Source organism: Dryobates pubescens, chromosome 26 (assembly GCF_014839835.1).
Source record: "Dryobates pubescens isolate bDryPub1 chromosome 26, bDryPub1.pri, whole genome shotgun sequence".
In the NCBI taxonomy this organism is placed as follows: domain Eukaryota; kingdom Metazoa; phylum Chordata; class Aves; order Piciformes; family Picidae; genus Dryobates; species Dryobates pubescens.
Genome location: NC_071637.1, coordinates 15,333,912 through 15,356,434, shown reverse-complemented (window position 1 = coordinate 15,356,434; position 22,523 = coordinate 15,333,912). Strand labels below are relative to the sequence as shown.

Genomic DNA, 22,523 nt, shown 5'->3' with positions numbered 1-22,523 from the left:
CCGAGAGCGACAGCTGGGCCGCGCCCCCTCCACTCCCAGGACCGGAAATACGTCCTTCCCGCGCCGGAAGCGGCCGTGCGTAGAGTGGTGGCGGGCGGCCGCGTGCGGGCGGGCGGAAGCAGCGGCTGCCGCGCGTAGGAGCTTCCGGCGGAGCGGGCGGCGGATCGGCAGCTATCGACGGCGGCGGCGGCGGGAGGGAACACGGAAAGCTGCAGCCATGGTGAGCCGGGCTCGGAGAGGGGGTGCGGGCAGCGGGCATCCGCGGTGCAGCGATCCCGCTGCGCCCTGGCGCTCGGTGTAACGGCTCTCTCTTGCAGACGGTGGGAAAGAGCAGCAAGATGCTGCAGCACATCGACTACCGCATGCGGTGCATCCTGCAGGACGGTCGCGTCTTCATCGGCACCTTCAAAGCCTTCGACAAGCACATGAACCTCATCCTCTGCGACTGCGACGAGTTCCGCAAGATCAAGTGAGCGGCGCGGCTGGAGCGCCCGGTGGTGCCCCCCAAGCCCAGACCCCGCTCTGACGGCGGGAGGCCCCGAGGCCAGCTGCCCGCTCAGAGCGGAGAGCCGGGGCAGCCGCTGGACAGTGTCTGCTGCCAGCTTCTGCAGCAGCACTCGTGGGTGTGGGGTCTTTTGTCAAATCCCCAAGCTGCCAAGGTCCGAGGGGCACTTTGCCTCCAGTATCAGCTGCTAACGGGATGTACCTTTATGCGATGCCAGCGCAGTTAAGCTTCACGGGGTGGAAAAAAGTCAGTACACATTTTGTGTTCTGAGGCATTGAAACCCATGGGTTTTAGGGCAGGTTCTCTCAGGGCTAGGCTTGCCATGTATTCCATTGCAATTTCAAAGAGCAGCAGTGATTTGTTTTGCTTGATTTGAGGTTTGTTCTCTTTCCCCCTGTCTTGCAACGATTTATTTCTCTTCTCAATAGACCAAAAAATTCAAAACAGCCAGAGAGAGAAGAGAAACGAGTCCTTGGTCTTGTGCTGCTGCGAGGGGAAAACCTGGTGTCCATGACAGTTGAAGGACCACCTCCAAAAGATGTAAGGAGAATGGAGAGTGAGCTAAGGAAAAGGGCAGGGGTAGAGGATGGATCTGCCTCCTTGCAGAACACTGCTGCAGTATTGTCCTAGGCTTCCAGATGCTGTTGTGTCTATATCCAGTCAATTTCATTATATTCATTGTGGACTTAGGGCATTGATTGGTTGAAGGAGGGCTGTGGGCAGCCCTAGAATCTGAGAGCTTCTGGTGTGATAACTCTTCCTTTTGTGGGGGTCTGATTTCAGACTGGAATTGCCCGGGTACCACTTGCTGGAGCTGCTGGAGGACCTGGAGTTGGGAGAGCAGCAGGGAGGGGAGTACCAGCAGGAGCACCCATGCCACAAGCCCCAGCAGGATTAGCTGGCCCTGTCAGAGGAGTGGGAGGACCATCCCAGCAGGTGAGATGCTGTCACTCTAAATAAAGAGTTCTGAAGTACATTGCAGGGTGGCTCTTGGGTACCAAGAATTAATGTGATGTGAGGAATGGGTGGAGGGGAAGAACACCAGTCTTGGTTTCTGTTATCAGAGAGATTGAGCCTAGCTGAAGCTTTATTTGGTACTAGATCCTCTGGGAACTCTGTCTCTTGATGGAAAAAAGGCTTGTAGCATTATTTGATACCTTAAGAGCAGGCTGCCATAACTTTCTGAAGGGGTAACAATGTAAATGTTGTTTATTTTGTAGTTGCTAATGTCATGTGGATGTGCTGCTTCTCTGTAACCCTCTTTATCTTGTTTACAGGTGATGACACCTCAGGGTCGTGGCACAGTTGCAGCTGCTGCTGCAGCAGCCACTGCTAGCATAGCAGGAGCCCCAACTCAATATACACCAGGGCGTGGGGGTCCTCCCCCACCCATGAGCAGAGGAGCACCTCCTCCAGGTAGGAATTACTCTGTAGTGGTGCTGCAAGAAGCTCAGGCTGTGTGGCAGAATGGGCATTATGGAGGATTATTCTGATAGCCAGCTAGTGCCCTGTATGTTCAGCTGTATTGATAAGCTGCTTCTTTTCTCTGGCTCAAGGAATGATGGGGCCTCCTCCAGGCATGAGACCACCCATGGGCCCACCAATGGGAATGCCACCTGGCCGAGGTGCTCCTATGGGAATGCCCCCACCAGGCATGAGACCACCCCCTCCAGGCATGAGAGGTGAGTAGAGGTTAATCTTGAATGCCTAAAAGCTGAGAGAAACCACAACATAACACATTTAATAGTGGTATACTTCAGTGCCTTTCTGGCTGTGCCAGTGGTCATTAAATGCCAGAGTCCCACAAAAAAAGGGTCCTAAGACAGCTTTGAGTACAGCAAAAGCACCTTTCTCTTGTAGCCTTGTTTCCTTTTTTTTCCCCTCTTCAATATTCAACTCTCTCCTTTATTCCTAGGACCTCCTCCACCTGGCATGCGTCCACCACGGCCATGAGATACCCTGTAATGTACTTAGGAACTGTGAGAAGGCTGATCAAGGGAATACAGTGAGCAGTACCCACCCCTCAGAACTTTGTTATGTATATTTTATATTTACTGCTTGTAAAGTTTGCCCTTTCTAATAAAGCTGGGAAAACCCATTGCTTGGAATCACTGCTGTTGCCCTGGTCTGTTTCAGGAGTGCAGCCCTTGCTTTTGCACTCTGGTCAACCCAAAAGAGCAGCTTTGAAGGAAAAAGCTCAGAAGTTAACAGTTAGTCTGTGTTCCTTATAGACATTAAAGCATACCAATGACTATTTAGAACAACTATTGGGGTTCTGTAGATGGTGAAAATTCAAGTTTATGAAGTATGGCTTATTAAGCAGAATCCTCCTTCCTGTATTCACAGTGGAACAAGTACAGGAAGAGTGATCTCTAATGCTCAGCACTGAGCTGCTGCTTGTTAGCCTGCAGTGAACCTGCATATCAAAAACTTCCAAGGGCAGGATGAGCAAAGCTAGCATTAATTACACACAGCAGTGCAAACCAGCCTGCATTCTGGCTCTAGTCTTCCCTCCTTGTCTCACAGCTGCTTTCGTTACTGTTAGGAGGAGGCTGGGTGCCCACCACCCCTCCTCCTGCCTGTGGAGATACTTTTCACCTAGTAGCCTCCTGGAGAATTAATTCCTGTGACTGTCACCTCTGGAGCCATCTTTAGTGGTTCAGACTCTTTTCCCCCTATTTTTTAATAGGTTCTCAACTATAGAAATCTTTTTCAGCTAGGTTAATGACTCAAGAGCACAGAAGTGCATGGACAAAGCAGTAAACGTTCTCCAGTTTTTGCCCTGAAGACAGCTTGCCTTACCTGACCCAAGTCTTGGCAGGAAGCTGGAAGCTGCCCCAGCTCTCCTTTGCTTTAGCTGTCTGATTAAAATAGAGCAAGCTTATGAGGCAGAAGTAAAAAATGGATCAATCTTTTATTGCATGGGTTGTGGAAGATGCTTCCACACAGCCTTCAACCAGGTATTAATGAACAGCCCAAAGTTATTCCAGACCCTTGAAGAAAAACTCTTCCAATTTGATGAAGTTGCCTCCTTGCAGCACAAAGAAATGGAGGCCTTGGAGAGAGTGTGTCTGAAAGTGGTCATTTGGTAACTGCCAACACTTCTTACTTTCTCTTGTACCTGAAAGAGAAGATACTTGACACTTCAGCAGCCCAGCCCTCCAGGGTAGGTAAGAAACAACACTGAGCATTTACTAGGCAATGCTCTCCCAAAGCAGTCCAGGAATGGCCTGGGTTGCCCCCAGCATCAGACCTGCAGTAGGAGGGGAGGCTACTGCAGAACCAACTGTTAAAAAAGTCACAAGAGGAAGGAAAACAAAGCAGGAAAAAAACCCAACCTTGAGTAAGAAAGTAAAAGGAGCTGTACCTGGACTTGGACTTGAATTTTCCTCCTTTCCTACGCTGGGCCATACCCAGGCGTTTTCGGTCTTCAAATGATGGGCTTTTTAAAGAGGGGAGAGGGGAAAAAACCACTGAAGGACAGCAATAGCATGGCTATTTGCAAGAATCCCATCTGCTCTGCCCATCTCTTGCCCCACAATCAGGCAAAGCATCCCTGAGAAAGTCCAGAGATGCAAAGAGCCTCCCCCCCAATAAAGTCTGAACCAATGCACTCCTGCGAGGACATTACCCAGCACGGTACTGCTTCAGAGCCTTCCTGCTCGTGTTGGTGAGCTCCTCATCAAACACTGACACCTTTTTCTTCTTCTTGGGACCTAACACAGAGACAACAGTCAGAACACTGGCCCAAAAGAGAAGGCCACAGAACTTGTATATTAGAGTCCAGTAGCTTTGCCCACAACAGTTAGCCTAACCCCCAGGAGAAGCAAGGACTCCTCTGCAGGCATACACCCTGGCCAGCACTGGTGGCTCTTCCTCCCAAGACCAGGGCCTCCCTGTACGAATTAGCTCAGTGTGCCCAAGGTGACAGAAGGTTAAGTCGGCTGTGAAACCCAAACTCTGCACCTGTTGCCACTGGTGCTGGCTCCTCCTCAGGCAAGGCTCTGGCTCGCTTTGCTCGGCGGTTCCTTTTTGCCAGCCGCTCCGCGTACATTTGAGATTTCAAGATCTCAAACTGTGACCTCTCCTCTGGCTGAAAGGGGTTGAAATGCAGGTTGACAGCGATGAGAGCTTTCACCAAGGGGAAGCTAGGACAGCCCACACAGCCCTGCTTGTCCATAAATGTACTCACTGTCATTTGGCCTTTCTTCTGTTGGTCCTGCATGAATTTCTTCCTTTTCTTTTTGCCTCGTAATGCTAGGTCAAACTCCTGCAGGGCTTTAGCCACTGGGGAGGCAAAGAAAGAAGCTCTTCAAGTACTCAGCAGAGTCCAGCTGCAGCTACAGAATTTACCATAGTAGCAGTGTCATGACTTACACTTCTCTTTCTTCCTCTCTTCACGGGTCTGGAACCAGCTCCGCTCCAAACCCTCACCCTCAGTCTTTTTGCCCGTCTCCAGCTGTTTCTTTGCCCTGTTGATCTGAGAATTCAGGGCAAGAAGTGAGTTTTGGGTGGCTGAGAAGTAGCTTTCTTTTAAAAAAGAATAAAAAAGCAAGCAGATTAAACCCATCAGGGGAATCTCTTCAGGCACTCTACCCCAGATTCTAGAAAAATAAGGTCAACACTCAGAAGTGCCTGAGCAGCTCGCTGACCTGTGCCTCTGACTGCTGCATCTCACGTTCCTCACGCTCCAAGCACAGAACTGCATAGATATCTTTCTCCAGATTCTCAATCTTCTCCCGAAATTTGAGTATGACATCTGGAAAGACCCCAGGGGGAACGTTACAGACAGCTCGTGGGAAGGCCACCTTGGCTTTCAGCACCTCATTCGCAGTGTCCCCCCTGTACCAAGCTATTCCCCGGGTGCTGCTCGGCTGCTTTTTCCCCTCAGTGCAGCGAGTACCTTGGGGGAGGATTCTGGCTTTCACTGGGGTCTTGGCAGTCTTCACAATATCCTTCAGCATCTTGCGCTCTTCCTCGCCTACCAGAGAGACCGAGCGGCCAGCCCTGCCTGCTCTTGCTGTCCTACCCACTCTGTGAACGTAGTGCTTGGTGGTGTTGGGCATGGTAAAATTGATGACCTACAACAGAAGCAAGTGTTAGCAGGAAGACAGCTTTAAAGGCCTCATTCCAAAAGCTCAGCGCTTGGGATACTCACAGTTTTGACACCTTCAATGTCAAGCCCACGAGCAGCCACATCTGTAGCTACCAGAATATCGATCTGCTCGTCCTTAAACCGCCTGAGCAGAGAGAGCAAATGCATTAGCGAGGAGTGCAGCAAACCGCTTCTGCTGCAAAGCTCCCAGCTCCTAACTTCTCTTTTTGCCCACGACTGCCAACTAAGCCTGCTAATACCTGAGTGCCTCCAGCCGCTGGGTCTGGGAGAGGTTGCCATGGAGCTCCCCCACGCGCAGACCCATCAGCCCAAGCAGGATGTGCATGCGGTGAGCTTGCTTCTTGGTCTGGGTGAAGAGCATGACGTGATCCGGGAAGGTTCGTGTCAGCAGCGCTGAAAGAAAGCCCTCTCCCTCAGCCTGCTTCGTAGTCACCTACCGACTGCAGCTTTGCTCTGCTGCTGGCTAACCTGCTACGATGGCCTCGCGGTCCCCCTCCCTGCTGGGCCGGATGCGGATGAATTCCTGCCGCAGGAACGGGGCCACGTCCGTGTTGCTGTTCACAAAAATCCTCACGGGGCTCTTCAGAGAAACAGAAGCCAGGTCTTTCACCTACAACAAAGGGTTAAGATGAAAAACAAAGTCCAAATGATCTCTGCTTAAAAAAAAGACCAGACAAACTTGTCTTCTACTTTCTTATTGGCTATTGGAATGTGCTGCCCAGGGAGGTGGTGGAGTCACCATCACTGGAGGTGTTTAGGAAGGAGTTGATAGGGTGCTTGGTGCCATGGTTTAGTTGATTAGATAGGGTTGGATGTCAGGTAGGATTTGATGACCTCAAAGGTCTCTTCCAACCTTATTCTATTCTACTCTATTCTATCCTATCCTATCCTACCCTACCCTATTCTGCCTTAGGGTGTCTCTCAGCAGCCTGTCACATACCTCCTCTGTCATTGTGGCAGAGAAGAGCATGGTCTGACGGTGATTGGAACACAACCTGATTATTTCCTTCATCTGTTCCTCAAAGTATTCATCCAGCATCCTACAAGGAAGAAAGTCAGCGAGGTGAGGCAGCTGCATCTGGTTCTAGTTAAGAAATGTTACTTAAGGCAGGGCAACAAAGACTGCCCTACAGCCCGAGAAAGCAGAAAACCACCACCTCATTTTTCACTGCTGTCCTGCTTAGCCTACCTGTCTGCCTCATCCAAAATCAGCACCTCCACACTGCTCAGGTGGAAGGAAGGGCAATTGTGGAGGTGATCAATCAGCCTCCCAGGAGTGGCAATAAGAATGTCTGGCCCAGAGCGCAGCGCTGCTTCCTGTGTCTTCACATCCAGGCCACCTGAAAGAGATCAAATGAGGACTGCTGACTCCCCTGAACAGGCCACAGCACAGTACACTGAAACACATTCCCTGGGGAAAGGAAACCAGCTCAGTACCACACTCATAGTTAGAACTGACCTCACCCCACCTTTTCTTTCCCAGAAACTGACAAACAAAAGGCACAGCCCAGCACTGGAAGTGAGGTCTGAAAGCCCAGCACACCTGCAACGAGCACGCAGCTCCGGTCCTGTAGCAGGGAGCTCCCAGTGCTGCAGCTCCAGCACTGCCCACACAGCACTCACCTACAGCAAGGCAAGTGGTGACACTGCTGAACTGTGCCAGCTGCTTGGTGACGGCGTGCACCTGGATGCCCAGCTCTCGCGTTGGCACCAGGACCAGCACCCGAGTGATGGGAGCCTGGCGGGGTTTGTAAATCAGGCGCTCGAGCACAGGCAGGATGAAGGCAGCTGTTTTACCTGAACAAGAAATTAAACCCCATTACTAACTGCTGTGAACACCTGGTTCTCCACGTTTCAGTGCTCTGCTCAACGTCTTACCTGTCCCAGTGGCAGCACAGGCACAAATATCCTTCCCCAGAAGACCCACAGGGATGCAAGCCTTCTGAATTGGGGTTGGCTGCTTGAAGCCAAGAGCTGTGATTGCCTACAAAGGATACAGAGCAATTAGACTCTGGCTCTGCTGTGGACCTACCTGCAGTACTGTGTCCAGCTTGGGGCTCCCAAGTGCAAGTCAGACAGGGACATACTGGAGGAAGCCCAGCAAAGGGCCATGAAAACTGCGAAGGGTCTGCAGCACCTCAGGTGTGAGAAAAAGCTGAGAGAGCTGGGACTGCTCATCTTGGAGAAGAGAAGGCTCAGGGGGCAACTTAGCAGTGGATATAAATACAGCTGCAGGGAGGTGAGAAGAGGACAAAGTCAGGCTCTTCACACTGGTGCTAGCTGGCACAAACTGAGAGGTTCCCTGTGAACACCAGGAAACACTTTTGCACTGTGAGGGTGGCTGAGCACTGGCACAGTTTTGCCCAGAGAAGTTCGGGAGTCTATCCTTGGAGATACTGAAAAGCTGTCCTGACACGCTCCTGGTCAGCCAGCTCTAGGTGGCGCTGCTTGAGCAGGGGGTTGGACAAGGTGACCTTCAGAGGTCCCTTTCAACCTCCACCATTCCACAGTTCCGTAAGAAGTTTCACTCAAGACAGTGTTGACGCATTGCAAATCAAAGAATGGTTTCCTTTCTTCGAGGAAACAGCTCCCAGGGGAGTATCCCATCAGTTCACATAATTTCCTGTTCAGGGAGGCTGTGAGGAGAAGTGGAATTTGACAGTTCTGACCAGTGGGAGGGAGGGCAGAGAACAAAGGCAAATACCTTGAGCAAAGGTCGTGAGAGATTCATGTCCTGGAATGACAAGTTCTCATCATACTGAGATGCATCTTCAGAAAAGCTCCCTGCTTCCTAGAAACAGCAACCACAAAACAATAAACCTGGAACAACAGAGGCAGCAAAGGCTCTGGGCTGGTGTTCAAGCTGAAGTTCATTAACCAAAGCAAAATTCCTGCAGAAGAAATACTGCAGAATTACCTAGTGGCATTCTGTCCAACACTTACCATTTCTCCCTTCTTTGATCTCCTCCTTTTCTTCACTTTGACTGTATCTGCGGAGAGACACAAGACACGAGTGAACAACCACAGCCAAACACACAAGATCGGTGCCTGCCTTCATCTCCTGCCTTTTGTTCCACATGAAATATTGAGGGAGAAGTCTCACAACCAAATACAAGCATGAAATGGGGCAAAATTTCAAGCAAACATCCTTCCTCAGGGAGGAGTTCAATTAAAGCACTATGGCTACCGTGCAAAATAAGCCTGACCAAAATCAGAAGCAATGTTGCAGAAGGAGAACTAAGAGGTTCCTGCACACTCCCAGCAAGGCTTCACGACAGAGTTGTCTTCAGGAAGCCAATGATCTGTGACACTCTTGTTCCTGACCAGCTATTTACATACTGCTAGTACCTGCTTTTGTGAAGATGGTTTCATCATCCAATGAATATTGAGACTCCACATCTTCGTCTTCATCCCCACCAAAATCCTCACTCTCCTTTTTGGTTTGCTTATCTTCAGTCTCTGCATCCTCCTCTCCCACTTTTGCTTCTTTAGCTTCTCTCTCCTTTATTAAAAAAAGAAATTTGAAAAGAAACGATGAAAATTAAACTTCAGTCCTTTGTCAGCTTTTGTTTGTTGCTATTGCAAACCCGTTTGGAGACCCACATGGTTTTGCAACACTTTAAGCATTAATGATTCTGCATCCTCTACACACCCACTCGGGTGCTGAGCTGCAGCTTAGAGCACCATGCCCCGGGGTGCTTTCAGTGCCTGCACCTCCAGAAGGAACACGGCAGAAGACGAACCCCTAGTAGTCGTTTCAAGCAAGGAAAGGACCAAACCTGGCACTTTCTTTTCTGTCTCACTTTCTCAATCTTCTCATCCAGCGTCGTGGCTGACTTCTAGGCAGGAAATCACAAGAGAGAAGCCGTCAGAGGAGTCCGGGAGAGCGCGGGGTACTGTGGCCTCAGGTACCGTAGCCTCAGTCCCGGCCCGAGGCCTCACCTTGCCGCGGAGCTGGCGCAGTGCCGCCGCCCAGGCGCCTTCCCCGCCGGCCTCTGCCTCGCCGAAGACGAAGGCAGCGCTGAAGTCTCCGCTCGTGGGGCCCCGCCGTCTGGGGCCCGGCGCCCGGCACATCTCCTGTGGTAACACCAATGTGCAACATCACCACCAACGTGCAACATCACCAATGTGCAACATCACCAATGCGCAGCGACCGCGGGACCGGCGAGTCGCACCGCACCGACCTCGGCTCCGCGCAGCCTCGCCCGGCCTCCGCCGTACGGTGCGCTCCGACCCACCCGCGGACCCGGACAGAGGCTCCTGCCCGGCCTCACCTCCTCATCCTCGGAGTCCCCAGATTCAGGCTCCTCGGGCACCTCGTCCCCCTCCGCGATGGTGCCCACCAGGCCCAGGCTCTGCAGCATGGCCGCGGCTGTCCCGGAACCGGCGGCTGCGCGTGCGCGGAGCCCGGCGCGGGCGGCGCCTGTGGGCCGGGCAGGGCAGCGGCAGCGGCAGCGGCGGCTCCGCCCGTAGGCGGAATGGAAACCGAAACCGGCGGCGGGGGGGGGAGGCGGTAGCTGTGCTACCGGGGAGAGGGCGAGCCGCGCCGCCGCGGGGGCGCTGCCCGCCGGGCCCTGTCTGTAGCGAGGGATAGGGCGCCGCCCGCCGGGACCGGGAGAGGGTGGGAGCCGCTGTCAACAGGCAGGGGTCCGGGCCGGGCGGGGCGGGTCCTGCGAGGAACTGGAAAGCGAAACTTTGGTCGGAGACTTCCCGGCCGTGCGGCTTGCGCAGCAGTGCTAAGCCGCGGCCCTTGCGTTCGGGTGCAGCCTCCGGCGCTGAGCGGGACCGGCACCCCGCGGAGGACTCCGTGGGCCGAGTCATGGAGGGCTCCGAGCAGGAGCCTTGCTCCCGGCAGCCCCGAGCTGGAGAAGAAGGTGAGAGTCGCGGGGTGAACGCAGGGCAGGAGGCTTCAGCGGATGGCAGAGTAGCACAGGGGGGTTCGCTCTTGCCCTGCCTGTGTACAGCGAAATTGCCTCTCAAGCCTAAATCCCATCGCTTCCTGATTTGCCCTGTGGTCTGGTGGGGCCCGTGGGGTGGTGATGCATTGTATCGCTCTCTTTGCTAACTCTTTCTGCTGGCGTTCGGTGCTTTCCAAAGTATTCAGTTGAGAGCTTGGCAAAGGGTTTGTGGTCAATGCTTCCTGCTGGTCTGGGAGGCTGCACTTTGACCAGGGCTGTGTTTTACCTGTGCTGTGTGCAGTCGGTCAGTGCCAGCTGCTTTTGCCTTTGTCGTTGTTCAGTGACTGCTGATTGCTGAGGAAACGTTCTTCTGTGCAGGAAAGTTCATCCCTGGCATTTCTTGCTTCTGCTTTCTGTTCTGTGGACAAAGATTTCGGGTTTTTTTAGTCTATACACGACTTAGCAGCAAAAGTGAACTCTTTTTAACTGCTAAAAATAAGGGAAGGAAACACTAACTTGAAAACCCGGGCACAAATACAATGGTAGTTTTCTAACTTAATGCTGTATGTTCAAGATATGCCAACTGTCAGGTCAAAATGCTCCTGTGTTTGTGTTGGGAGGCAGGTTAATGTGGTTGATTTATAACTAAAGAGTGTCTTTTCATTTTTTTAAGGGCATGCAGATGACTGGGATCCTATCTTTATACAAGAAGGCAAAACCAGAACAAATAATACAACAGGCCAGGCAACTGAGTTAGGAGAAAGCAGCCAAGCCAGTATTTGTGCTCTTCTACGTGAGCAAAGAAAGGGGAGATTTCCTGGCTCGTGGATACCTCAATCAAGCAAAAATGAACCAAGAAACCAAAGTGGACAGGCCAACAGCAGAACCGCAGGATGCTGCAATAAACAGCAGAATGAGGGATGGAGGATGAGGCATCAAGGTGGAGAAGCACGTGGGAAGGGCAGAGGGTCCTGGAATAAGCAAGAAAAGGAGGGTGAGGGAAGGAGTTGTCAAGGTAGACCAGCCCAGGAAGGAGCTAGAGGGTGGAGGGGTGGGCAGGAAAATGAAGGTAGAGGAAGGAGAATGCAACACTGGGAGAAGCCTCGTTTCTACCAGAACCCATCCCCAGGTGGTGCCCAGCTCAGTGAGCAGCCTCGGCAAGTCAGAAGGATTGGCTATAAATTCCTAGAAGGTCTCCTCTTGAAAGACCCTTCAGAAGTCGCCATCACGCTCGCTTCCAGTTCAGGCTTGAAGGAGCTGCTTTCTGAAACAGCCATGAAACCGAATTTCGTTCAGCTCATTTGCCAGGTGCTTCAAAAAGCTTGCAGTTCCCGAATGGACAGACAGAGTGTGCAACACTTTCTTGGAGTTGTGAAAGAGTCCAACTTCCTCAAAATCTGTTTGCCGCAGTATGTGTCTAACATGGCAACAGAAGCAGACCCCGCTGTGCGCCGGCAGTACCCTGTGCATATCAGCAACATCGTTTCACTTCTTCAGGACCTGGTCAGTATTTTCCCAGCCAGCTCTGTGCAGAAAATCTCCATCCTTTTGACAGTCTTGTCAGCATCTGTCAACGTCCTGAAAGATTCTGGTGTGGACATCACAGAAGAAACGGAGAAGAATCTAAATAAAGTGCAGATGCTCATGCAGCATCTGCAGAAGAAGAGACGCGAGGGCACGCTGGGGGCTGATAACAGTCCTCTCGTGCAGCCTCAGACTGATGATCAAGCAGAAAGCTATCGTGCCATGACCATTTATCCAACCTATGAGGAGGTGCACCACGGCAAGAGGCCCTTTCTGCGCCCCAATGTTGTTTCTGGGAGGTATGAGAGCACCACCATTTACCTCGACACCCATTTCCGGCTCTTGAGAGAAGACTTCATCAGGCCCTTAAGGGAAGGCATCATGGAGCTCTTGCGGAGCTTCGAGGAGAGAGGTTTGAGAAGGAAGAAGTTTGATGACATCAGGATCTACTTTGACGCACACATTCTCACCCCTGTCTGCACCCCGTCCGGTGTGGTTTACAAGGTGCAGTTTGACGTCACCCCTCTGAAGTTCGTGCGCTGGCAGAACTCCAAGCGGCTGCTGTACGGTTCCCTCATCTGCATGTCCAAGGACCGCTTTGAAACCTGCCTGTTCGCCACCGTTTCGAACCGGGACAGCGCAGAGCTTGCCCGTGGGGTTGTGCAGCTGTGTTTCAATGCTCAGAGCCAGGCGTTGCTGGCCGAGGTTCAGCCCTCGGACTCCTTCCTCATGGTAGAGACAACTGCCTACTTTGAGGCCTATCGACACGTGTTGGAAGGGCTGCAGGAGATCCAGGAAGAAGATGTCCCGTTCCAGAAGTACATTGTGGAATGTGATGTGCAGGTGAAGAAGCCAGCCTACCTGACAATGGACTCTGTCTATGACTTTGCACCCTTGGTCAGAGTTCCTCATGCAGATGAACAGATGCACCCTGACGGGCAGGGAAAGAAAAGTTTCTGTGTTCTAGATCCCAAGCAGTGGCCTTCAACGGAAACCTTGAGATTAGATGAGTCTCAGTTGCAGGCGTTGAGACTTGCACTCACCAAGGAGCTGGCTATTATCCAAGGACCTCCTGGGACCGGTGAGAAATGCTTGCTTTAAGGCTCTGTCATTTCAGGAGTTCTCCCATTTAGGGCGATTACCTCCAGTCTCCAAAGCTTTAGCCCCATGCCTGACTGATGCTTGAGGAATCCGGTCAGCATGAGCTGTGAAGGTTAAAACACTCTCAGATACCCATAGCTGATCTTAGGCAGTGCCAACCTAGTTGCAAGTAGACACAACTTCACTGTTGGGTCTGCTTGTGTATTGGGGTGAAAAAAAAGTCAGCCCTCTTTGATAACATGGTGCCTCCTGCTGCACAACAGTACTGCTTATCTCTATAGCATGGTAGAACATCCTGGGTGTTCAGCCATGGTTCTCTAGGTGAATGAAGCGTTATAAGGTTTGCTGTTTTCCCATGGAATACAAGCACCACTGTTTGCATTCCACTACTATTTGAATGTTTTCATGTGCAGCCAAATGTCATGCATGAAGCCTGTGTCAGAGTGGGCTGTGAGGGACAGTGGCAGAGAAAACCCTGGGTCCAGGTCCAGTGTAATAACCAAAAGAGAGCTTGCAGAGCATGGCCAGGCTCTGCTACAGGTCAGAAAGATTTGGTAGTGTTGTGCTGTGCTGTTTATGTTTTGTGAACTAGTTGCTGCTGCAGTCACCTCTTGGCACAGACTAGATTTGAAACCTAGAAGTGAGTCTTGTGTCTGATTTTGATGATTCCTGTGTATTCCATAGGGGGTGAGTTACCCTTCTCTGAGTTTCTTTTACAGGGAAGACTTACGTGGGATTGAAGATTGTTCAGGCTCTCTTGACTAATAATCACAACTGGCAAACCCTTGGCCAGAGGTCTCCCATCCTTATAGTCTGCTACACTAACCATGCACTGGATCAGTTCTTAGAAGGTAAGAGTGCCTGCCAGGGATGAGGGAGGGTCAGGCAGAGTTCTATGATAACTCTGCCCATCTTCTGGCATAATGAGCTGCCCTTGTGGCTTTTTCTAGTGACTCTAGCCTCACTGATACACAGCAAGAAAACCTCCCTGGGCCCAGTGCAGTGTAGCACTGGCAGACAAAGAGCGTTCTCCCTACCCCTTGGTGCTGCTGCAGAAAGCAGAGCTTGCCTCTGTAGTTGGGATATTTCACCTTCATTTCCAGGAATATACAAGTTTCAGAGGAATGGGATGGTTCGCATCGGGGGCAGAAGCAGCAGTAAGGTCTTGGAGCAATTCACCTTGAAGGAGCTGAGGAAGAGCTGTGGGCTCCGGTACAACTTGCCAGCACACCTCCGCAGAGCCTACATGAACGTACGTGCAGGCTTCCCTGGAGGTGGTGGGGCTGGCTGGCCCACGCATTACAGGAGCCAACCAAACCTCCACACCTCTCCTTTCACCTTGTCTTACACCAAAATCCCGTCTCTTAACTCTTCTGTCCTCCTTCTCTTTGTCAGTTTCTCCTCCTGCTGCTTTGGAACTTTGTTTCTCTGAGTGCGATGAATGCTGCTTTGGAACTGCAGTTCTCTGAGTGTGATGATGTTGCTTTGGAACTTTGTTTCCCTGAGTGTGATGATGCTTTCTCCCTTCTTTGTGCTGAGCAGATCACCAGTGTGATGAAGCAGGCTGAGGAGTCACTCCAAGAGGGAGTGGAGCACTTGGAGTGCACGACACGTGGAGTTGTGCATGAGCGCCAGCTGCGGGCATGCATTGCACCCCAGCACTGGGACAGCCTGATGAGAGCTGTGGTAAGAGGGCTCCCTTTCTTCTGAGTCCCAAGGTATGCTTACTGCCCATTCTGCTAATGAGTCTGAGGTTCTCCAAGGACACTTTTTAACATCACTTGGTTACTAAGAAACTGATGGAGTGAATAGCAAGGTGTACCAAGTGGCAGTAGTCTGGACTGGGCAGAGCGGGCTGGGGACTTTAACTTGTGCATCCCTAAACTGCAGAGATTCTAAGTGATCTCCATCAGCATAAAGGTGAGTGTACCCAAAGAAAAGCCTTTTAAACTGAAGGAGAAAAGGGAGGTTCTTTCTGAAGAGCTCAGACTTTTTGACTCTGGAGGTCTCTCCAGGGATTTGTCCTGTTTGCCTGCTACTGCAGGGTGGTGATTTGGCATCATCCTAAGATGTGAAGTGCAATAGACCTGGCTGATTTGACTTTCCTTGTACTAGGATGATGATGAGTTTCTTAGTGCTCCACTGTACTCACGACACTCAGTGATTCTGGAGTGGCTGGGCCTTGGTGCAACTATCTTCACCCAGAATGCTGCTGAGGATATAGAGGCTGAGAATTCAGGTAAAAAAACGAAGCCCAAACAAACAAAACCCCCAAGCCCACTAGAAACCAAAACAAAGCCAAGAACCTCAGACAAAACATACCCTTCACCCTTTCCAAGTGTGTTTGCCTAAGTAGCAGATGTGTGCCAGAAAGGAGACAGTGGTTCTTAACAGCCACTGAAAGATGCATGGTGCTGCAAGGCTGTGGGAAGAAGACAAACCTTAATCTCCATGGAATGATCTCATTGCTGCTCTGTCCTTCTGCTAGAGTGGCTGTAGCTGACTGCATGTGACTGCTGACTCTCACAGGTGGTCAGCAGCAGAGAGAGGAGGAATGGGAAGATGAATCAGAAGAGGAGCTTGTGGAGATCCTAGAGGAAGCTGACCTGATTCAAGCTGACAGAGTGATTGAGGATGAAGAGGTAGTAAAGCCTCAGAGAAGGAAGAAGGAAGAGTACAGAGCTGTTCCTAAGCTATCCAAAGTGCTGTTTGCTCTGAAGCTGGAGGATGAGGAAGAAGAAACCCAGCTACAAGAGGAGGCTATGCAGTGGGAGGTAACTTTGTGTACTTTGGCTCTGCTTGACTGTGTGAAAACTCACATGGGAATGCTAATGCAGAGAATAATGCTAATGCAGAGGAGTCTCTCTGTTGTGACTGCTTATTAGGGAGGATTTTTTTTTTTGCCTGCAGGTCACTGCTGCCCAGAGGAAGAAAATGAAACAGAGGATGAAGGTTGAGCTCTGTAAACTGAATGCCATGACAGAGTTAGAGGCCAGGGCTATTCAGGATCTGTGGCTACTTGACCTGAACTCCCGCTGGCGGCTTTACAGGTGACAGTCTATCAGGCAGATGCTCCCTAGACTGCTCCAGGCTGCAAGCTCTTTTCTGTCAAGCCACAGTGTTTCTGTTCCTATCTACTCAGCTCCTTGTTTGGACATTCTTGTTCTTATCTTCCCTGTATTGCCTGAGCAGTGCTGTCACCTCCACCGTGTTTGGGTCCGAGTACAAATGCTGATAATCTTTTGTCCAAACTGTTTTGAACTGGATTTTTTGAACTGAAGTTTTGAACTGAATCCACTTGGAATTTGTGGTTTATTATCCTGTCCCCCTTGCTCTATGTGATAATGGTACTTTCTTCTCAGGCTTTGGCTGCAGACCTATCAAGGAAACATTCGAGAGAGTATTCTACAATATGCCCAGCAGTACCAGGCAGCAGCAGAAAGGCTGGCAGAGCTGAGGCTGCAGGAGGATCTCTACATTCTCAGGGGGGCCAGAGTTGTGGGGATGACCACTACAGGTGCATAGTGGCTGGGGAGCAAACCAGTATTGTACTGCATCTATTCGTGGTTAAAGGCCCCTGTTGCCAAAAGATGAGCAGCGTGTTCTGCTCAGCAGCCTGGGGCAGGCTCTGCATCACTCTGCAACTCCTTAATCTTTTGCTTCCTTTGCAAAGGGGGCTGTTGTGTGAGTTGTCACTTAACTACATGAGCAGCTTCTGTGCACTTTTGCACTCCCTCCATCTGGGGCAGCATTATTCTGATAGAAATGCTCCACCTCTTGTGCCTGCCTAAAGCACAGCTAACACCTGCTCTGCTATTCCTGCTAGCTGGTGATGATACTGTAAAAGTTGTTGCAGTATGACCCTTTGGAGAGACAATTTTTGGGTTTATTTATCTCTGTTGGTCAATGTATTGAGTAGGTATCTTATGTCTGAGAAGGGCACTGGGAAAGGACCAAGGCAGGCATAGGACTCCAATCCCCACATGCCTTGCCTAGTAACTCCTCACAGAGAAGCCACCCTTGGTGGTGTGCTATTGTAAAGTTCAAAAAGCTGTCTTGAAATGGGGAATCTTGGGAAGGACCCCAGTCTCTTCTGGGACACAGCTTACTCCCCTGCCTCAAACCCTTGTCATGCTGCCTGCACATAATGAATTCTGCTGAGGTTTCTCTCCTCTCCTCCCTCAGGGGCTGCCAAATACCGTCAGATCCTGCAGAAAGTTGAGCCCCGAATTGTCATTGTAGAAGAGGCAGCAGAGGTGCTTGAGGCTCACACCATTACCACTCTGAGTAAAGCTTGCCAGCATCTTATCCTCATTGGAGATCATCAGCAGGTAACATCCCTGTCTCGTGCCTTAGTGCCTCTAACTTGTGCAAATGAGCTATGACCCTTTAACCAAACACCATGGCAGTGGTTGCCAAGGCTGCTCCATGTCCTGTCTCCTGCAGTTTTGGAGCAGAGTCCTTGTGGGACTTGTCCTTGAGTTCACAAGCACACAGAAGTTATCACAGAATCACCAAGGTATCTGGTAGCCACTTCAGTGGTGCCTGAAATACGTGATTTGATAGGGTGGTTCAAATATAGTCTCTGGCTTTTCTCTGGGGGCTAATGACAGGAATAGTGAAAAATCTTACTAATGCATGGGAAAAGTGCTGAACTGTGGACTTCCTCTTCCTTTTTCAGCTGCAGCCTAGTGCAAATGTCTATGACCTGGCCAGAAACTTCAGTTTGGAAGTCTCCCTCTTCGAACGGCTGGTGAAAGTCGATTTCCCCTTTGTCTGTCTGAAGTACCAGGTGAGGAAGAGCTCTAAAGCACTCCCCTGCATCTCTGTTGAGGGTGGTTTAAGTTTGTGGTACACGCCAGGTGATGACTCTCCACTCAGAGCAACCTTAAAAGAGAATGCTCTTTAATTCCTGAGAAGACTGCTCAGAGCTGTCAAACTGTGTTCCAGTTTCTCTCCAGTTACTCAGTGGGCTGCAGCACTGCGATTCCTACATTTTACTGCAATGAACATGGCTTATTGTGGCAGCTGAAGCTTCCAGAACTTGGGAGACTGACAGCACAAGTCTTCTCAGGCTGCTTCCTGCTAAATTGCCATCAGCATCTCTCTTGGTGCATAAAGAAATTAATGCTACCTCCAGTGGTCCTCCATTAAAACTACTTTGAAGAGCTAATGTAGTGGTTAGGGTGAGGTGCTGGCTTCTTGCTCCCCAGAACAGGGCTCTCAGATTTGCAGTGAAGCCAACACTCTTATTACAACCACCTTGCCAAATGATTTCCTTGAAGATAAAAAGGACCTGGGGGTGCTGGTGGATGAGAAGCTCAACAGGAGCCACCAGTGTGCACTTGCAGCCCAGAAAGCCAATCACATCCTGGGCTGCATCAAGAGAAGCACAGCCAGCAGGTCAGAGAGGTGATTCTCTCCCTGTGCTCTGCTTTGGTGAGACTCCACCTGGAGTACTGTGTCCAGTACTGGAGCCCCTATTACAGGAAGGATCTGGGGGTGCTGCAAGGTGTCCAGAGAAGGGCCACAAGGATAATTAGAAGGCTGGAGCACCTCTCCTACGAGGACAGACTGAGGGAGTTGGGGCTATTCAGTCTGGAGAAGAGAAGGCTCTCAGGGGACCTAATTGTGACCTTCCAGTATCTGAAGGGGGCTACAAGAAATCTGGGGAGGGACTTATTAGGGTGTCAGGGAGGGATAGGACTGGGGGGAATGGAGCAAAACTAGAAATGGGTAGATTCAGATTGGATGTTAGGAAGAAGTTCTTCCCCATGAGGTTGGTGAGACACTGGCACAGGTTGCCCAGGGAGGTGGTGGAAGCCTCATCCCTGGAGGTTTGGAAGGCCAGGCTGGATGTGGCTGTGAGCAGCCTGCTGTAGTGTGAGGTGTCCCTGGCCATGGCAGGGGGGTTGGAACTGGCTGAGCCTTGAGGTCCCTTCCAACCCTGACAATTCTATGATTCTATAATGTGCTACTGCTCCCCTATAATCGCCACTGCTGGCTGTGATGGGGCTGGGGTGGTACTCCCTTGCCTCTCACAGGGGTGTCAGGCTTGTCCTTTATTCCTCCCTAGTATGTACAGTGGAACAGCAGGATGTTGAGAGGGCAGGCTGCTCCCCCCTCAAGCCTGATCAAGTTGCTTTGTGTTTCAGCACCGCATGCGCCCTGAAATCGCTCAGCTTCTCTGTCCTCACATATACTCGGAGCTGGAGAACCATCCCTCTGTGCTGCAGTATGAGAACATAAAAGTGAGTTGTCAGTAATCCAAGCAATTGCTTTTGTTCCCTGTTACAGCTGAAGATGAGTTTCTGTACAATATAGTGGTCGAGGTGTTCAGACTCTTAGATCAAGCTCAGCTACTGCAATCTATCCCTGACTGAAGGAACTGTGTGACAGGGAGGGAGGAGGGCAAGCCATTTGTCGTTCTTCCAGCATTAGTGGTGGTGGGCACTGGAAATGGATCTGGTACTGATGGCTTTAAAGGAACACTGGAAAATGGGAAGAGGGACCAAAAAAATCTGGTAGGGTATTGAAAGGCAGGAAGAACTCTTAACTGGAAGACTTGAGGTATGATCTGTGAAAGCCCAGGGTAAGGCAGGTGATGTGATCACCTCTCTGGTGAATGTGCTGTGGAAATGTAAGAGAAAATCACCCAGGTGTGCAATACCTCTGTACTGTCCTCTCCCTAAGAGTCCTCCTGCCTCTGGAGGATGTGCAAAGAGGCTGCAGTGACAGAAGCTACAATTCTGTTTCTGATACTCCTTTCTTCTGTTTCAGGGGGTCTCATCTAACCTCTTCTTTGTGGAGCATGAGTTTCTTGAGCAAGAGATCCAGGAAGGGAAAAGCCACCAGAACCCACACGAGGCTCACTTTGTAGTGGAACTGTGCAAATACTTCTTGTATCAGGGTTATCAACCTTCTCAGATCACCATTCTCACTACTTACACTGGACAGCTCTTCTGTCTGCAGAGGCTGATGCCAGCCAAGACCTTTGCAGGTGTGAAGGTTCATGCAGTAGATAAGTACCAGGGGGAGGAGAATGACATTATTCTGCTGTCCCTCGTGCGAAGCAACAAAGCGGAGAGACCTGGCTTCCTCCAGATCCCTAATCGGATATGTGTAGCATTATCCAGAGCTAAGAAGGGGCTGTATTGTATTGGGAATATGAGAATGCTGGGCAAGGTTCCTCTCTGGGGCAAGATCATTCAAACCCTTCGAGCCAACGGTCACATTGGCCACTCATTGGTGCTTTGCTGTCAAAACCACCCCGAAACCAAGACTCTGGTATCGACAGCGGCAGACTTCAGCCAAGTCCCAGAAGGAGGCTGCACTCGCCCCTGTGAGTTCAGGCTGAGCTGTGGACATGTTTGCACAAGGGTCTGTCACCCCTACGACTTAGAGCACAAAGAGTTTCAGTGTCTGAAGCCTTGTCAAAAGGTGCTTTGTGCAGACGGGCACCGCTGTCCCCGGTCGTGTTTTGAGGAGTGTAAACCATGCCAGGTGATGGTAGAGAAAACTATTTCCAAGTGTGGCCACCTGCAGATGGTGCCCTGCTCTGTACCAGAGAGTGAGTTTCCTTGCCAAGAACCTTGCCAGAAGTTGTTGGGTTGTGGGCACACATGCAACATGTTCTGTGGGCAAGAATGCACCAAGTACTGTCCTGAACTGGTTACAGCTGTGCTGAAATGTGGCCATGCCCAGCAAGTTAAATGCTGGATTACTGAGGAGATAAAACACGGGAGGGTTGTGCGGTGTAAGGCTAAGTGTACTGCCACCCTGCAGTGTGGCCATGTGTGCTCAGGTTCCTGTCATACCTGCTTTGGAGGAAGATTTCATGAGCAGTGTAAGAGCCCCTGCAAGCGCTTCTTGGTCTGCTCCCACAAGTGCCAGCAGCCCTGTACTTCAGAGTGCCCTCCCTGCCAGATGGAATGTCAGAACCAGTGTGTCCACAGCAGGTGCAAGAAGAAGTGTGGGGAGAGCTGCTTCCCGTGTGCTGAGCCCTGTGAGTGGCAGTGTCAGCACTACCAGTGCACCAGTCTGTGCTCTGAACCGTGCAACAGGCCTCGCTGCAACGTGCCCTGCGCTGAGCTGCTCCGCTGTGGGCATCCTTGCGCTGGGTTGTGTGGAGAGCCTTGCCCGAAGAAGTGCCTCGTCTGTGACCGTGAGGAACTCACCCAGATCTTTTTTGGCTTTGAGGAAGACCCAGATGCTCGATTTGTACAGCTTGAAGACTGTGGCCACGTCTTTGAGTCCCAAGGCCTTGACCATTATATGGACGAGGACGATGACGTCGTCAAGCTGAAGGTGTGCCCTATGTGTCAGACACCGATCAGAAAGAACCTGAGGTATGGCACCATAGTGAAGAGGCGCCTGGATGAGATAGAGAAGGTGAAAGAGAAAATCCAAGGTCCAGCCCAGGAAATTGAGGCTAACAGACAAAGACTGCAGGTCGCACTGGCAGGCAGTGATGTTCTGAAGAGAAATCTACTTCAGAAGTACTTTGTGCTAGAAAATAAACTAAGTGCTCCTGATCTCTCCACAAGGAGCCTTGGACTAATTGAGAACCAGCTTAACTTCTACCAGCGTGTAGCAGACCTAACCGCTTCTCTGAGCAAAATTGATGCAAGTGAGAGGCAAGGGCTGAAGAAGCAGCTGGAGGAAGTGCAGCAGTGGCTGGACAAGAAGCGCCTCAGTTTTTCAGGACAGGAGCTGTCTGACCTGCAGGCCGAGATCCAGAGGCTGACCTATTTGCTGAGCCTGCTGGCAAGGTGCGAAGCTGCAAAGAGGATGATCACCCCAGCGCTGGCAGCAGAGATTGCCTATGTCCGTGAGTGCCTGGAAGGGACAAATAAATTCACCGAGCAGGATGAGGCTGCGGTGAAAGCTGCGCTGGATTGGCTCTGGCGTGCCTTGCCTGCTTCGGGGCTGGGCATCTCGGAAGCGGAGCGGGTGCAGATTGTCAGCGCCATCGGCTGCCCCCGCGGGCACTGGTTCAAGTGCAAAAACGGGCACATCTACGTGATCGGGGAGTGTGGGGGGGCCATGGAAAGGAGCCGGTGCCCCGAATGCCACGAAGTCATCGGGGGCGCAAACCACTCCCTGGACAGCACCAACAGTCTCGCTCCTGAGATGGACGGAGCGACCCACGCAGCCTGGTCCGAGACCGCCAACAACCTGCTCAACTTCGAGGACCTGCAGCAGCTGCTCTAGGCCAGTGTCTGCCCCGCTTCTCGCCCTCCTCCCCCGTCCCCGGGACGCCGCACCGGCTGCCCCATCGCTCGCCGCTGTCCCCGCAGCTAATAAAGCGTTCCCGCTGCGTACTGAGAGGCTGCTGTCGTGCGGGGCGGGGCTGGGCTCGGGCGGGCTCCCCGGAAGG

At 51.4% G+C, this 22,523-nt stretch overlaps 3 protein-coding genes across 3 annotated transcripts; 2 read left to right on the top strand and 1 right to left on the bottom strand.

Annotated features, from left to right (window-relative positions):
- Window positions 1–69: 69 nt before the first annotated feature.
- SNRPB (small nuclear ribonucleoprotein polypeptides B and B1) lies at window positions 70–2,605 on the top strand. Its single transcript, XM_054173491.1, has 7 exons — window positions 70–220; window positions 318–469; window positions 934–1,045; window positions 1,289–1,441; window positions 1,783–1,921; window positions 2,062–2,187; window positions 2,421–2,605. The coding sequence occupies exons 1-7, from the start codon at window positions 218–220 to the stop codon at window positions 2,456–2,458; spliced, it is 723 nt and encodes a 240-aa protein (XP_054029466.1). The 5' UTR covers window positions 70–217; the 3' UTR covers window positions 2,459–2,605.
- Window positions 2,606–3,407: 802 nt separating this feature from the next.
- DDX27 (DEAD-box helicase 27) lies at window positions 3,408–10,017 on the bottom strand. The gene is made up of 21 exons (XM_054173665.1): window positions 9,896–10,017; window positions 9,564–9,698; window positions 9,401–9,460; window positions 8,970–9,123; window positions 8,565–8,611; window positions 8,326–8,412; window positions 7,500–7,605; window positions 7,245–7,418; window positions 6,811–6,961; window positions 6,562–6,661; window positions 6,090–6,231; window positions 5,861–6,014; window positions 5,664–5,745; window positions 5,409–5,586; window positions 5,158–5,264; window positions 4,883–4,985; window positions 4,698–4,792; window positions 4,472–4,598; window positions 4,137–4,221; window positions 3,873–3,947; window positions 3,408–3,626 (listed from the first exon to the last, which is right to left on the bottom strand). The coding sequence occupies exons 1-21, from the start codon at window positions 9,983–9,985 to the stop codon at window positions 3,611–3,613; spliced, it is 2,268 nt and encodes a 755-aa protein (XP_054029640.1). The 5' UTR covers window positions 9,986–10,017; the 3' UTR covers window positions 3,408–3,610.
- Window positions 10,018–10,422: 405 nt separating this feature from the next.
- ZNFX1 (zinc finger NFX1-type containing 1) lies at window positions 10,423–22,397 on the top strand. The gene is made up of 13 exons (XM_009901796.2): window positions 10,423–10,495; window positions 11,193–13,124; window positions 13,864–13,995; window positions 14,248–14,396; window positions 14,687–14,830; window positions 15,260–15,383; window positions 15,674–15,918; window positions 16,055–16,194; window positions 16,507–16,661; window positions 17,330–17,475; window positions 17,826–17,936; window positions 19,300–19,395; window positions 19,925–22,397. Exons 1-13 carry the CDS (start codon window positions 10,441–10,443, stop codon window positions 22,355–22,357), a joined length of 5,862 nt encoding a protein of 1,953 aa, XP_009900098.2. The 5' UTR covers window positions 10,423–10,440; the 3' UTR covers window positions 22,358–22,397.
- The last annotated feature ends 126 nt before the right edge of the window (window positions 22,398–22,523 follow it).

What these genes read in the sequence shown, in the direction of transcription:
- SNRPB (XM_054173491.1), top strand. An exon ending in GACGAGTTCCGCAAGATCAA is followed by an intron (nt 470 to 933) that starts GTGAGCGGCGCG and finishes TCTTCTCAATAG; the next exon opens with ACCAAAAAATTCAAAACAGC. An exon ending in TGGGAGGACCATCCCAGCAG is followed by an intron (nt 1,442 to 1,782) that starts GTGAGATGCTGT and finishes TCTTGTTTACAG; the next exon opens with GTGATGACACCTCAGGGTCG.
- DDX27 (XM_054173665.1), bottom strand. Translation starts at nt 9,985, where the DNA reads ATGCTGCAGAGCCTGGGCCTGGTGGGCACCATCGCGGAGGGGGACGAG. An exon ending in GCCAGCACCAGTGGCAACAG is followed by an intron (nt 4,222 to 4,471) that starts GTGCAGAGTTTG and finishes TCTCTGTGTTAG; the next exon opens with GTCCCAAGAAGAAGAAAAAG. An exon ending in CTGAAGCAGTACCGTGCTGG is followed by an intron (nt 3,948 to 4,136) that starts GTAATGTCCTCG and finishes CTCTTTAAAAAG; the next exon opens with CCCATCATTTGAAGACCGAA.
- ZNFX1 (XM_009901796.2), top strand. Translation starts at nt 10,441, where the DNA reads ATGGAGGGCTCCGAGCAGGAGCCTTGCTCCCGGCAGCCCCGAGCTGGA. An exon ending in ACAGCCTGATGAGAGCTGTG is followed by an intron (nt 14,831 to 15,259) that starts GTAAGAGGGCTC and finishes TCCTTGTACTAG; the next exon opens with GATGATGATGAGTTTCTTAG. An exon ending in TGCAGTATGAGAACATAAAA is followed by an intron (nt 19,396 to 19,924) that starts GTGAGTTGTCAG and finishes CTTCTGTTTCAG; the next exon opens with GGGGTCTCATCTAACCTCTT.